This window comes from Cydia strobilella, chromosome 21 (genome assembly GCF_947568885.1).
Source record: "Cydia strobilella chromosome 21, ilCydStro3.1, whole genome shotgun sequence".
NCBI classification, from domain to species: domain Eukaryota; kingdom Metazoa; phylum Arthropoda; class Insecta; order Lepidoptera; family Tortricidae; genus Cydia; species Cydia strobilella.
Window position 1 is genome coordinate 10,339,247 of NC_086061.1, and position 16,366 is coordinate 10,355,612.

Genomic DNA, 16,366 nt, shown 5'->3' on the forward strand with positions numbered 1-16,366 from the left:
GCTAGCACCAGAGAAGATGGAAGAGTTGAAACTAGAAATGGAAAGGTTGAATATCAACATATTAGGGTTATGTGAAGTAAGATGGGAAGGCAGCGGTGATTACTGGAGCAACGACTATAGAATTATTTACACCGGTGGGGAGAAGCGAGGTAAAAACGGAACTGCAATAGTGTTAAACAAGAAATGGGGCTTACAGGTTGAAAACACTATACACCACAGTGAAAGGATAACTGCAGTAAAGATTAAATCAAATCCAACAGATATTGTCATTGTGCAAGTTTACATGCCAACAGGAAGCTACCCAGATCATAAAATAGAAGAGGTGTATAATAACTTAGACGAAATATTAGATTCCGTTAACAAGAATGATAGCTTAATAATAATGGGAGACTTCAACGCGGTGGTAGGTGAAGGAAAGGAAGGTAATATCGTAGGTGATTTCGGACTTGGAAAGAGAAATAAAAGAGGTGATCGATTAGTCCAATTTTGTATGGAAAACGATTTAATTATTACTAATACCCTTTTTAAACAGCACAAAAGAAGACTATACACATGGAAGATGCCGGGTGATATAGGAAGATACCAAATAGACTACATACTCATAAAAAATTGTAACCGCCATCAAATTAATATGTGTAAAACTTTTCCGGGTGCAGATTTAAATACCGACCACAATTTGCTACTAAGTGCACACAATTTTACTACAGCTAAGATAAAGAAGAAGCCAAAGCCGAAGAACATAGATCTTAGTAAACTTAAGGACGCAAATAGCAATTTTAGAGTGCAATATAGTAATTATATAGGGGATAAGCTTATAGACTTTAAGAATAATTTAACAGAGGACATTTGCAATATTAGTATAGAAGACAGATGGATGAATGTGAAAAATATTATTAAAAAAGGGGCTGAAGAAACACTAAAAAGGGAGAAGATTGCTTCTAGGAAAAAATGGCTCACAGGGGAGATTATTGACTTAATGATAGAAAGAAGAAAGTATAGAAATAAAACCGATGATATTAGTATTAAGGAATACAAGAGACTGACTAATCGTATAACATTAAAATGCAGAGCCGAGAGAGAGAAAGATGTAATTGAAACTTGTGACACAATAGAACACTTTATCAAAAAAGGAAAGTTAGACCAAGCATATAATATTATAAGAAGTTCAAATAGAAAGTATAAAGTTAGAAGCACATCAGTAGTGGATGAACAAGGGAAAATACTATTAAATAACATAGACATAGTTAATAGATGGGTGAGGTATCTTGAGGGTTTATATGAAGGCGAAGAGTTGACAGAACTTGATCTAGAGACGGAAGAACTAGTACCAGAAGATGAGCTGGGTCCAGAAATACTTAGAGAAGAATTTGATAAGGCAATTGCGAGACTTCAAAACGGTAAAGCTGCAGGCGTTGACAATATCTACATAGAATTGATCAAACTTTCAGCTTGTGATCCAGTTATTGATGAAATTTTCTTACTTACGAAACAAATACATACCACAGGCCAGATCCCAAGAGATTTTAAACAAAGTAAAATAGTAGCTTTGCCCAAGAAACCTAATACCCTACTTTGTGAAGAACACAGAACCCTCAGTTTAATCTCACACGCAAGTAAAATACTTTTAAAAATAATTCAGAACCGAATCAGACCCATATCAGAGAATTACTTAGGCCCCGACCAATATGGTTTCCGTGAAAACAAAGGTACCAGAGAGGCTATACTAGCTCTTAGATTAGTAGTAGACAGACGGCTGGATGTAGGACTCGACACTCATATCGCTTTCATAGACTTAGAGAAAGCCTTTGATAAAGTTAAATGGAGAAAAATGATGAGCATCTTGAAAGAAGTAGGAGTAGACTATAGAGATAGAAGAATAATCTACCAACTTTACAAGGAGCAGGAGGCGTTGATGGAAGTGGGAGAGGAAATTGGGAATGCAAGGATTAGACAAGGAGTACGACAGGGGTGTCCACTTTCACCTTTAATATTTAATATATACATAGAATACGCTATACGAAAAATTGTTGAAGCAGACAAGGGAGGGGTAAAATTCAATGGGGAGAAAATACATTTTATACGATTTGCAGACGACATCGCGGCGTTTGCAGAAACTTCAGCTCAACTAGAACATCTAATGTTAACAATGGACACAGTATTTAACGAATTAGGCTTAAAGATAAACATAAAGAAAACTAAGACCCTTACAACTTCAAAACGCAAAACTAATCATCCTCCAATAGTTCTCAACAACATCCCAATTCAGCAGGTTGATAGTTTCAAATATTTAGGTAGCTTAATTACCAGGGACTCCAGGTGCACACCAGACATCGTTTCAAGGATTGCTATGGCAAAAAAAGCTTTCAACCAGAGGAAACAATTATTGAAATCCCGTTTATCATGCAGAAGCAAGAAGCTACTGATTAAGGTGTACATCTGGAGTATAGCCCTTTATGGAAGTGAAACGTGGACAATGACCCTAAGAGATAGAAAGAGAATGGAAGCATTTTAAATGTGGTGCTGGAGGCGAATGGAAGGCATTAGTTGGAGAGACAGGATAACGAATGAGGAGGTGCTAAGAAGAGTGAGTGAAAGAAGAGCTATTCTGAACACTATTGCAAATAGACGCGGGAAAATGATTGGACACTTAATACGACACGACTACTTCTTTAAAACTATCCTGGAGGGGCGGATAGGAAGGAAGCGGGGTAGAGGAAAACCCAGACGCAGCTTTTTAGATCAAGTGAAAGAAAAAGTAGGGGTCGTGTCGTATCAAAAAGTCAAAGAGCTGGCGCGGGATAGGGAAAGCTGGAAGATACTCCACCGACAAGAGAATAACTCTTAAGTTAATGATGATGATGCAAAGTTTCATTACAATCCATAGTTTTAAAATGAGAGCGTAACTACGTTTGTATGGGAAGGTGCAATTCGGCCGAGCTTGCCGGGGACTCTTAAGGCCACATGGTACTAATCACTGCTACTAACGAACAACTCAAATAGCACTAAGTGGGGCTCCCATACAACAAACGTGACTTTTTTGCCGTTTTTTGCGTAATGGTACGGAACTTCTTGCGCGAGTCCGACTCGCACTTGGTCGGTTTTTTCACAGCAACGAGCACAGGCTATTATTTGCCGTATGCGTGTATGTAATTAATGAGTACACGCCCCATGTTAAGGGCACATGGTACTAATCGCTGGTACTAACGAAGAACTCAAATAGCACTACTAATCTACTCACACAGATTACAACAGGCCACTCAGTCGGATCAATATGAGAGACTAGCTTCTGCTCGTGAGTTTGTCTGCACGGAATAATGATGATGATAGGATAGATAGAACATATAGCCACAGCGCGGACACGCTATACATCAAAAATCACTTGCATTGTGTGTGAACGGCACGTCTGTACACGCGTCATGCGTCATAGTGTGTTGCTTAAAAATAGTACTGAGCGGCCGGCAAACGGCCGTCAATCTGGTGTCGCGGGGCGAGGTAATTCGAGTCGGGGCGGGGCGGTGCTTGGCCGTTCTGTATGATAATACTATTACTTATTCTGTGATATCTAGCGGCCAACCATACAAGGAAAATTGGCAATAGAATTTGAATCAATGGTATTAGAAGATAGTGTTTAATTTGTTTTATTTTAAAATCTAACGATTTGAAACAAAAGCAACTCTGTTCCATTTAATTAAGATTTAAATTTCATTAGAGGTAATTTGTACTAGTATTAGGACATTGAACCCCAAGAGGATAGAGTCGACCAGGTTAATTCTGCACCGACCTAACCGTGTAGCCAGCTTGTCGATCGTTAACGCTCCGTAACGTATCGTAGTCATCTCTCTCTATCACTTCCATATTGACGACCGGTCTGGCCTAGTGGGTAGTGACCCTGCCTGTGAAGCCGATGGTCCTGGGTTCGAATCCCGGTAAGGGCATTTATTTGTGTGATGAGCACAGATATTTGTTCCTGAGTCATGGGTGTTTTCTATGTATTTAAGTATTTATATATTATGTATATCGTTGTCTGAGTACCCATAACACAAGCCTCCTTGGGCTTACCGTGGGACTTAGTCAATCTGTGTAAGAATAATGTCCTATAATATTAAATATTAGTGCGACAGTGACAGTTGCGTTTTGTTCGCTACGGAGCGTAAACAATTGCACGTTGGCTACGCACTCTGGCAAGCGATAGTTTCCACTTCTATATTTTTTCACTACAACGATAGCTATCACAGGCTATTATTTGCCGAATAAGAATGAGTACCGTAAAACCTTCAGACTATAGTCCAAGGTGCCTAGCCATGATGCCTATCGTTTACGCCGTAGCGAACGAAACGCAACTGTCACTGTCGCACTTACATATTAGTGCCACAGAGAGACATTAGCGTATCGTAGTAAGCTGGAGAAGCGCTGGTGGCCTAGCGGTAAGAGCGTGCGACTTGCAATCAGGAGGTCGCGGGTTCAAACCCCGGCTCGTACCACTGAGTTTTTCGGAACTTATGTACGAAATATAATTTGATATTTACTACCAGTCGCTTTTCGGTGAAGGAAAACATCGTGAGGAAACCGGACTAATCCCAACAAGGCCTAGTTTCCCCTCTGGGTTGGAAGGTCAGATGGCAGTCGCTTTCGTAAAAACTAGTGCCTACGCCAATTCTTGGGATTAGTTGCCAAGCGTACCCCAGGCTCCCATGAGCCGTGGCAAAAATGCCGGGACAACGCGAGGAAGATGAGTAAGCTGTAGAGGCCACTCTGGCGATTTGTCAGTGTGGCGTGTCGCGTATTAATCAAAGGGTTAGTTCATTCGAAACCAGGCACATCGGATTTCTAAATCAAAACTTGTTTAACAATTAAGTGATGGTCACCGGTGATCGTAGAGCTGGCAGCTTCCTTGCACAAAGAGTAAGCATTGCGATACAGCGAGGAAATGCTGCCAGCATCTACGGCACCATGCCGCAGGGGGATAGTTTTTAGTTATTTAATTTTAAGATTAGTTTTATTTATTTTTAGTTTTCGTTTTTAAGTTTTATAAGTTAGTTATTTAATTTTGTATTTATAGTTATGAATGATAACATTTAACATGTGTCCTATCTGTTGTATTGTAAGTTGTAGAGGCCACTCTGGCGATTTGTCAGTGTGGCGTGTCGCGTATTAATCAAAGGGTTAGGTTCATTCCAAGCCAGGGACAACGGATTTCGCGCAGGTGCTGCTGCTTTATCAAGTACACTGAAACGCATTCAAAACGGGGTATTTTATATGAATGTTCCGATACAAAGTGGCCCGTTTTTATTGCACTTTACTTTAGGACTTTAGTATGAGGATACAGATTTATTATGGTGCTAAAGTTAAAGAACAAATCGTTTTCTGATGGTGATGTGATGCGTAATGGACGGGTATCGGATGTGTTCTGCACTCCGCTTCGGCGAGTGAGCGAGACAGCGCTGTATAAGTATATGGCAATATCCCGCTCGCACACCGAAGCGGCGTGCAAAACGTTTCAAAGTAAATAAAAGTTTGCATTAAAAAACCCCAAAATGAATAAAATGTAAAGAACATTTTGAAGTGGAAATGCTACGAATAGTGGCCGTCTAGGCCAAAGCGCCGAATATTCGGCGGCCGAATATTCGGTAAAACTTGTGTACTATTGTGAGTCACATTTATTAAGGAAAATGGTCGACTACAAATGAACATATTTGCTAAAATTTAAATTTTGATGCTCATTAGGATTATATCTATTTTAGTCAAGCACGCCAAAAATAATTTTTAAATATTAAATTAATGGTTTTCGGATACACTTAACTCTGCAATATTTCTTCATAAGTAGGTGTAATAATATTCGGTATTCGGCCGAAAACAATGCAATATTCGGCCGAATACCAAATACTCGGCAAAGTGGCTGAATAGGCCAAATACCGAATAGTGTCCGAATATTCGTGGCATCTATATTTTGAAGAACAGCCTTATACTAAAAGTCCACTTTAACGGACTCCCAGTAATTATCTGTCAGCCTTACCGCAAGAAAACGCCGACGAAACGTCCACTTTTCATGAACTAATTACTACAACGAGTTTTCCTTATTTGACCAACTGTATAGATCGCGCACGCTAGATGGATCATTTAAAACTGTAGCCAATTGAGTACAAAACGCAACACACGCGCTTGATTGAGATCATAGCGACGCGTTGTGAACACATTATTTAATTACGAGTATACGAACGGGTCTACCGCGATTTAATTTTATCGTTTTTACCTTAAATTCCGATGTTTCAGCTGAGTTGCACCAGCTGTGGTCACGTTGACATTTTGCTGGGACGTCAGTCTTTCCGTGACCACAGCTGGTGCAACTCAGCTGAAACGTCAGAATTTAAGCTAGAAACAATGAAATTAAACCGCGGTAGACCCGTTCGTATAATTAAATATGAACCGCTAGTGTGTGTGCAGTGACTGTTTATCATGTCAAAATACCATATTCCCCTAATTCATAAACTCGTTGCAAGCCTCAATTAGCTACATAATTTGTATTAGAGCGGTACTGTCATAGTAAATTTTGTAACCCCCAGTAAATTCACTGCCATCTGTCGACACACTTTAGAACTAAAAATGAAGATTTATAAAAATACGATAGAATGTATTTAAATATAGATAAATGGTTTTTTTTATTTGCATTAATTATTTTTATGATTTTGACCCATGTTCTTTCACTGATATGCGTTAAAATTGTTAAATAACAAACAACGCCATCTATACGACTGTAGGCCAAAACTAGTAGCGCCCTCTGAACGAGAATCAAATTTTCTTGATTTTCTAGGCACGTTTTTTCCTTAGACTGTATCCATCTATTACGGAGTTATATCTATCTTTGAAATAAGGCATTTACCACTGCGTTACCATTAGCGTAGCGCTTTCATTATGAAAGTAGACTAAGTTTAGTTTGTATACATTCATACATACATATAATCACGCCTATTTCCCGGAGGGGTAGACAGAGACCACGGATTTCCACTTGATACGATCCTGACATACCTCTTTCGCTTCCTTCACTTTCATAACATTCCTCATACACGCTCGCCGATTTAGGGTGCTCTTGACCTGGCCTTTCTTCAGGATTTAGTTTGTATAATTATGTATAATAAGAAAAATTGCTACACCCCATGTGAAACTTTACATAATTTGTAACAGCTATGTACATACCATGGTTTGCAATGGTTTTACTTACTTACCAAGCTTTTACATTAATCCATAGTAATGATATGATATGAATTCTGAGCAAATTCCTATGATTTGTTCAGGTACAATTTTTATACACGAATTCAATATCTATCATACTTTTTCTGGCAATAGATTAATGGTCATGAAAAACCGGACAAGTGCGAGTCGGACTCGTCCACCGAGGGTTCCGTACTTTTTAGTATTTGTTGTTACAGCGGTAACAGAAATACATCATCTGTGAAAATTTCAACTGTCTAGCTATCACGGTTCGTGAGATACAGCCTGGTGACAGACAGACAGACGGACAGACGGACAGTGAAGTCTTAGTAATAGGGTCCCGTTTTTACCCTTTGGGTACGGAAACCTAAAAAGTAAAATGACTCAGCCTACTAAATGTGTTTCATAACGCTGTAACTACACGAAGTAATCCACGACCTACCTTCCCTGTCTTATTCTCGACGAATCCAATTTATTTTATTTGGCAAAAATGGCGGCGTATTGTGGATTTCTGTAAGTCGTTTTACCGGGCCGTATTATAACTTTTATATGTGCTTTTTACAGCTTTGGGTTATATTATGATGACGTTTCAGGTGGACTTTGGGGGAAGGAATATTTTTTGTGGTACCGTAAAATGGGGTGAGTAGGAGCAAAACTGACATTCAAACCTCGATAATATTTTATTTTTACATATGCAAACTGAATACGTTGGTGTTTTAGTTTTTATTTTATTTTAGGTAGTTCAATTTCATAACTTTGACGATAAACAGGAAAAACTACCTTACCCCGTAGTCTCTCGTAAATGGGGTGAGATGGGTTTTCATACAAAGGTGATTTTGGAAGATTGTTGGATCGATTTTTTTTATTATGAGTATTACTATAGCTCCATTTTAAATTGGAATACATTATTTTTGTAGCAGTAGACCTAGAAAACCATGTCACCCCCCTTTCAAACCTTCTCTCCCCATTCATAACCCATCTCTCCCCGCGAAACCTACTCACCCCATTTTACGGTAGTAGGATTTAATTACAGTCATAGAGTTAGACCAAGATAAATCTGCAACGATTTTGATAGCACACGCAGTGCATGTGTTATTTATACGTCATAATTTTATAGAAGTTCTCTCTCTCTCTCATGTTATTTCACTGATATGCGTTAAAATTGTTAAATAACAAACGAAACCGCCAACGCCATCTATACGACAGTAGGCCAAAGCTAGTAGCGCCCTCTGAACGAGAATCTAATTTTCTTGATTTTCGAGGCACGTTTTTTCCTTAGACTGTATCCATCTATTACGGAGTTATATCTATCTTTGGATATAGCGAGATATTGGTCACTTTTTTCTTTAATATAATTATGACATCTATTTCAGTTAGTAATCTATTGATCATGGAGATACAGTAGATAATATGTTGGACGTTCAAGATAATTCTAACGACGTTTTACTACCGTGTTTTGTGGCTAACCTCGCTTTGTTTTCTTAAGTATGGTGTTAAGTGGATGGGACATGGGACAGTCACCTGTAATAATATGTATGTTATTCCTCGAAGCAGCAATAGTAGATTATGTCACGAGAGCAAAATTACATATTTACGGCGACGGCGTACATTAAATCCCGAACGAAGCTAAAGGTTTCTTTTTATTTATTTTTATTTTATTTTATTTATTTTGGGCATCAACAGCAATACAAAAATTAATACAAATCATAGTGAACAGAAAACATAGCCAATAACAGATGTCCACAAAAGTACAATTAACATGCAATAACTAAGTGGAAACACAAAAAAAAGGGAGTAAAAAAGCATTCTATACAAACTAGATATGGCTTAATATAATTGAATCCGATATTCTAAAATAGGATTCAAGTGCTAACGCCCAAAGTGGAAATCATTTTGCTACCATGTGACACATACTGCTTTTTACACAGGGGCGTAGCTAGAGAATATGGCGCCCGGGGCCCCGGGGCATTCACCAAATTTGCGCCCCCTGACGACTGACAAAAGTTTTCCTGCCCAAAAGCCCATTTTGGCGCCCCCACTTGGATGGCGCCCGGGGCACTTGCCCCCTCTGCCCCCCCTAGTTACACCACAGTTTTCATATCATCTATGAGGAAATTATTATGTTTCAAAATACTTCGACCTAATGACTACGACTGCTCTGAAAAGAGTATACGACTGAGAAGAAGAAGAAGGTATTGGTAATATGGACGAATGTTATTTGATTAAAGCCTTTGACTACAAGTCTTGCTTTATATTTAATTACGTCACCATGTGCATTTTTCATTTCATTTCATTTCATTTATTTGTACACATGGACAACATATTAGGTATTTACACCAATTTTTGTGAACATGTACCCTGGAAGGGTGTAGCAACATAAGTACTTAATACTAAAAACTTAAAACTAAAATAATTAACTTACAATAAAATTAATTGTTTTAACATTACTATTTATATGTATATTATATGCTTTCTTCTTCTTTCTTCAGCTTATAGACCCATTTGCAAGGTATGACCTTCTTATCTGGTCTGTTAACAAGAACCCACGTTTCTTTATCAAGCAGGGATTGGTATTCATCTTGCATAGCTCGATACCACATATCTCTATCTTCTGCATTGTTTAAATTTTTAATAAAAATAATAATGAAACAAGTTACTAACCTGGCTTGATGCAGGACATGCCGCAGGCGCCGTCACAGAGACATTTCTTCTTCTTACTCTTACAATCTTCGTCGGACGAACACTTGCGTAGACATTTTTGACGCTGTGAACAAATAGGACATATATTAAACATATTAATAACGGGTCACTCACGTAACGCAAGCTCCTGATGACGCTCCTCGGTACGGAGTGAAACATGTCGAGCGTTTTCGACTTAAAATACGTGAGTGACACGGAAGTTTTTTTATTAAAATAGGACATAGGTATACATAAGTTTTTGGCCATAAAATCATTTTTGGTACAAGCTTTTATCGCTGGCTGACTATACTTTTCTTTTCACAGGCAACTAATACTCATCGAGACAATTATACAAAACAACCCCAGACACAATTAGTTTGCGTTATTTTATCACAGAGTTCCCATGGCCACCTGTCTCCATCATCAGATCAGCTTCATGTCATCATAATGTTGCGTTGCCATCCGATTTGCATATGTGTATGCAAAATTTCAGCTCAATCAGAAAATTCGCAAATCGGGAAGTGGGTCTTTAGCTTCAAAGATTTGACCCACACTAACATACTAACAGGGCAAGTTAAATAAAAAAACGGCCAAGTGCGAGTCGGACCCGCGCACGAAGGATTCCGTACTGCTACTCAAAAAACGGCAAAAAAATCAAGTTTGTTGTATGGGCCTCTTAAATATTTATTTTATTCTGTTTTCAGTATTTTTGTTATAGCGGCAACAGAAATACATCATCTGTGAAAATTTTAACTTTCTAGCTATCACAGTTCATGAGATACAGCCTGGTGACAGACGGACAGACAGACAGCGGAGTCTTAGTAATAGGGTACGAAACCCTAAAAATTGTGCTAAAATTGTCATTGCAGTAAATTATTACTAATATTACGACCATTATACTAAAGGATAACTCGTAAAATCTACCCCGCAATAGTTCTTCGTCTAGTACTCTAGAATCCTAGGGTACCCAGATACCACAGACCACCTCTACTACGTCATCTGTGGGAGACCCGAATCGGGGATCAGTTTTTGCGGCAATTATAAATTCAAAATTTGAACTTCAAGGACACTATTTAAATAGCTCATCTTTGACAGGCCACAGATGAAAGGTTATAGGCACAGAATAAGTACCTAATAGTATTATCATACAGAACGGCCACGCACCGCCCCGCCCCGATTCGAATTACCTCACCCCGCGACAGCAGATTGACGACCTTTTGCTGACCGCTCAGGCCGCGTAGCCAACACTCCAATCGCTAACGCTCCGTAGCGATCGAAACGCAACTGTCACTGTCGCACTAATATAGAAGAGTGATAGAGAGACACAAAGCGTTTCGTTGTCGTAGCGATAGCGATTGTCACCTTGGCTAGGCCGGTACTGTTTTTAAGCAACTTAGTCACACAATGACGCATGCCGCGTGTACAGACGTGCTGTTCACACATAGAAACGCAAGTGATTTTTGATGTATAGCGTGTCTGCCCTATGCCTTGGTGCTCTTCGTAAACGCTTCATAATGCGGTGCCCGTGTAGTCTGTGCCAGATACTAACTCTAAGCTAACGTAAGGCATTGCCTGAGCCAGTTTCCGAGTACTTAGCCAAACCGATCCAGCTTCCAGTGTTTCAGTTCAGAGCTAGCTTAGTTTCAAGAGGCTTATGCACTAAACCACTGAATTGATAATACGAGTATACAGGCTGCTTTTGTTGTACTTGACCAAACTTTCTGTGCCCTATATCTTGAAAACGTCTCATCTTATGAAAAAATATTTGATACCTAACTTGTCGTAAAGTTTATGCTCTACAACTCTTTCCTACTTGTAAATAACATCGGAGCTACAGAAATTTTGATATTCGAAAAACCGATTTGTATGACATTTGACCTTGATGAACTTCTGACGCGCACACGATCTATGCGTAGATTTTTAAGAGAACCTTTAATACGTCATAACGAAGGTGCTGTATACGAGTTTCCAGCTTATTATCTCTCATTCCGAGGTGAAACCCTTAATTTAACTGGGCCATTTGAGGAGTGAATATGTAGGTCACTGAACAACTTTTACTATGTGGCCAACCCCGAAATCGCGAAAAAAAATCAGCTGATAGAAAACATTCACTCTGATTCACCGAAAGACGGCAATTTTTTTCATTTTTAGGGTTCCGTACCCAAAGGGTAAAATCGGGACCCTATTACTAAGACTCCACTGTCCGTCTGTCTGTCTGTCACCAGGCTTTATCTCATGGACCGTGATAGCTAGACAGTTGAATTTTTTACAGATGATGTATTTCTGTTGCCGTTATAACAACAAATACTAAAAACAAAATAAAATAAATGTTTAAGTAGGGCTCCCATACAACAAATGTGATTTTTTGCCGTTTTTGCGTAATGGTACGGAACCCTTCGTGCGCGAGTCCGACTCGCACTTGGCCAGTTTTTTTTTTCAATCAGTGTCTATCAAACGTAGATTAATTACCAAACGCCGTTATCAACGTTGCAGGTTATTGAAAATTGGTGTTGGTAAAAGTATGTACCGTAGGGATCCCCAATTTCGCCGTTGGTGCCCAAATTTGCCCAAGTAAAATATTAATGTAGTTATTTTACCAAGAAATATATATCCATTGAATTCAAAATAAATTGAGCTGCATGAAAATAATAAAAAGTGAAAAAAGTAAAATTAATAAACCCGTCCACAACTTCACCTAATCATTTTTCTAGATATGAGAATTATACTAAAACTTATTACAAATCTTAAATGTTGAATACGCCCATGAATCCCATGATACAATTCACTTTGGGCAAAGTTATGTAATAAAGGCGAATTTAGGCTTTAATTATCTTCTATACACACCAGCAATGTGGCTTGTTCCTCGTCCCTGGGACACTGCGCCGACGGCGAGTTCCGCGGGTTCTTGTAGATGCGCCCGTCGTCCGACGACGACGGCGTCGTGTCGTCCTCCTCGTCGTCGTCGTCGGCCGTCGTCGGCGACGGTAGCGCCGACGCTGCAAGCAAAGAATAGGTGTTGTAGTGTTGATATGTCTTATCTCTAGCGCATACGTCACATCTTACGCAGGGGTATACAGTGAGTCACTAGGCGTTGATAGGAGTGGTGGTGCTGGTGCCAAGTCCCGTAGCAACTCTAATCCTAAACTTCTGGGTGTCCTAGGGACACTAGGTGTAATTTATTTAGGTGCTAATGTAAAGAAAAGAGGAAAAATAAGTTTAGGAATAATTTAGATATATTTAAAAAGGAAACGTTTGACGGCCTCCATAGTTCTGTATGTTATCTATGTAACTACATAAGTGTGTATTTATCTATATACACCGTGTTTTTTTGATTTCCTTTAAATTCGACACGTTGCTTGGTACATTAATAGAAGCTACCTGGTATATCGCTTTTTGTAAAATTCAAAAAAAATATTTTTTTCCTTTTTCATACAAAATAAATGAATATTGCATTGTAAAAGGTCCTTTAGAGTTATGTAAAAGTTAGTGTGACACATAATGAAAGAAAAGTAGGTAATGTCGGAATTGTCAAACTAACTCACCTCAGTAACCTTCTTGTAGTGAATAGCTATTAATGGAAAACTCTTTACTGACGAAACTTGAAAAATAAATAAAATTTGAAGGCAATGAAGAATCTTTTACACAGGCTCAGCAATTAAATTTATTTTCCCCTCACTAGCTCGGAAAATTGTCTTTTATCCTTTAAAACAAGCGGGGAAAAACGCATTTTATCCACTAGTGGGGAAAGTAATTTGACCTTGGATGGAGCGTGTTTAAGTAGCTTGACAGATAACAAAACGTAAAACGCTCATAATAATGATTCTTTTGATATTAATTATCATTAAACAAATGGTTTGAGAATCTAATAAAAAATACGAAATTTAGCTTTATTTAATGATTTTATGTCATAAACCTTAAAGTTCCATAAGAAACGTTTGTTTTTTAATAATGATGTTAAATATAAGTTGAGTCGATGCAATTTCAAAACGCATCATTGACATTTCATACGTCAGAAATGTCAACATTGTCAACAAAATGTTTACTTAAAAACTTCTCACTTTTTGTTATAATATCGTAAAAAATTAGTGATTTCAGTGATGAAGATGATCTAACGTCTGTGGATGTGTTGCACTTTCCTCGCTATAGTGAGGTGAAAAGTTTTGTGTTACACACGGGTGCAAATGTATTTTACTTCTCGTGTGTTGAAACACTTGCTACGCTCAGGATTCTATTTTAGAACAACTCGCTTCGCTCGTGGTTCAACTATAGAATCCTTTCGTTTCAATTCCACACTCGCGGGTAAAATACAACTTTGCACCCTTGTATAACAAATAACTATTATTGAATATCTCAAAAACTGTAAGAGTTAAAATACTAGTTTCTTAGAGAAATTAACTTTATTTAACCTGAAGAATCTCCCCTTAAAATTAACGGAAATCAAAAATAACACGATGTATATATATATAAGTATGTACGGTCCTACAAAAATATCTAAGCTTCCTCAATACTATCCGAACAAAGAATTTACTACAGTTACAAAGTAGATACTACAATATATCTGCCTCATCGATGAAAAGCGGTACACGTAAAATGTATCAATTTGTAACACATTTCGAACGTGTTTTACGTTGTAAAACCTGCCCGCGCAGCATGGTTTCCCCTATCACTAAGTCCGTCACTTTCGCACTCACATACTTGTTAGAACGTGAGAGGCATGGTGATAAGCGTACCGTGCTAAGACTCCTGGTAGTAAAATGTTTAGTGTTTTATATGACACGCTGCACGGCAATCAAATTATGTGTAAAATTTATTTAATTGAAATGTATTGATCTAAAAATATATTAAAATAAGAATAAAAATATCACGAATTGTAGCTATATTCTCTGTGAATACGAGTACGTGGCGGTGGACAACTAATATGAATATAATCTAATTCGCCACGGCCGAATATTAGGTTCACCATTTGATTATGAACCGTTCACCTAAATTAATTTAATGCTTTCATCAGCCTTTATTAAACACGTAATTTAATTACACTTTATACTAATAGTATAGCGAATAATCAAACAAGCTTAGTTAAACAATATATTTAATAGCTGGATTAATTACATTAATCTTATGAAGTATTTATGAATACCTAATACATTAAATTTGTACAGCAAATATATACAACTAACTTCGTCTGCGTGGAATAAATAACTTGGGGAGCTTATTTTTATCCAATCTGCTTTTTATTGATTCCCCATATGAAACTTCCACCCCCCTTTTCACCCCCTTACAGGATGGGTTCTGGGATAAAAACTACCCTATGTCCTTCCCTGGGACTCAAACTATCTCTGTACCAAATTTCAACGAAATCGGTTCAGCGGTTTAAGCGTAAAGAGGTAACAGACAGACAGACACACTTTCGCATTTATAATATTAGCTATACTTACTTAGTACCTAGGTACTAAGTAAGTATAGCGCCTGGAAAAATTCTTAAAGCAAATTCAATTTGAGCATATTATGCACACAAATTAGCAGGCACTTCATTAATTATCTCAATTCCACCCCGCTTTTTACTTTCTTAAGGGATGATTTTCGGGATAAAAACTATCCTATGTCCTTCTCAGGGACTCAACCTATCTCTATGCCAAATTTCATCTAAATCGATTCAGCGGTTTAAGCGCGAAGAGGGAACACACAGACAGAAAGACAGACAGACAGATAGACAGACTTTCGCATTTATAATATTAGTATGGATGACAAAACGGCCAGACACAGATAATTTCTTTCTCATTCCGTTCCCAAAATTTTGTTATGATTGGTTAAGTTTTGGAAGAGGAAAATATCGAGAACTCAAACACGATTTCTGAGATTTTTACGCAGGATTTTTTGCCCAAGCTGCAGTTGTCCTTATCGCGCTAATTTTAGAGTCGCCCCCGGGCCCCGTCAGCGCCACGGAGATATTTACTAACATTTGAGAAGGGGCTGAGCTCAGCTTGTATTTCCTTTTAATCTCCTGACGTCCGGCGTCCTATACGTAGCACATAGGCTCCAATTAACTTTTGACTCTTTGTCAATGATGGTTCCGGACACCATATCTAGTTTAAATATATTTGTAATTTTTTTTGAGAAATGTCATTCTATATATCGTAAAATGCATGGAGACTATATAAAGGAGCCAAATCTCTATGTATGAAAAGTGTCCATCAAAAAACAGTAATTAGGCGGCGCCACCATACACCGAAATACTACCAAAAACAACCTACGTAATTTGGTCGGGTTATTTGTTGGTTCATGTTATAATCATGTCCTAGAGCCTAACTAGCGCCACCGGAGAAATTAGGAACTATTATTTAAAGCTGAAAGCGGTCACTTTTGCAACAATTCTGCCATAAGAGATTGGCATCCTTTCTATACCATCCATAGTAAAATGGAACACATTGATTAGCGACAGTAGGTAGGGTAGTTTTTCGAATATTTTTTGACGTTTTTAAAA

At 38.2% G+C, this 16,366-nt stretch overlaps 1 protein-coding gene across 2 annotated transcripts in view; it reads right to left on the bottom strand.

Annotated features, from left to right (window-relative positions):
- LOC134750981 (protein lev-9) overlaps positions 1 to 16,366 on the bottom strand; it is a 199,751-nt gene that overhangs the window by 76,989 nt on the left and 106,396 nt on the right. For both annotated transcript variants that reach the window (XM_063686284.1, XM_063686283.1), the window contains exons 2-3: positions 12,730 to 12,881; positions 9,868 to 9,970 (exon numbers count right to left, since the gene is read on the bottom strand). In XM_063686284.1, coding sequence (XP_063542354.1) covers positions 9,868 to 9,970; positions 12,730 to 12,881 — 255 coding nt within the window. The remainder of the gene's footprint in view (positions 1 to 9,867; positions 9,971 to 12,729; positions 12,882 to 16,366) is intronic.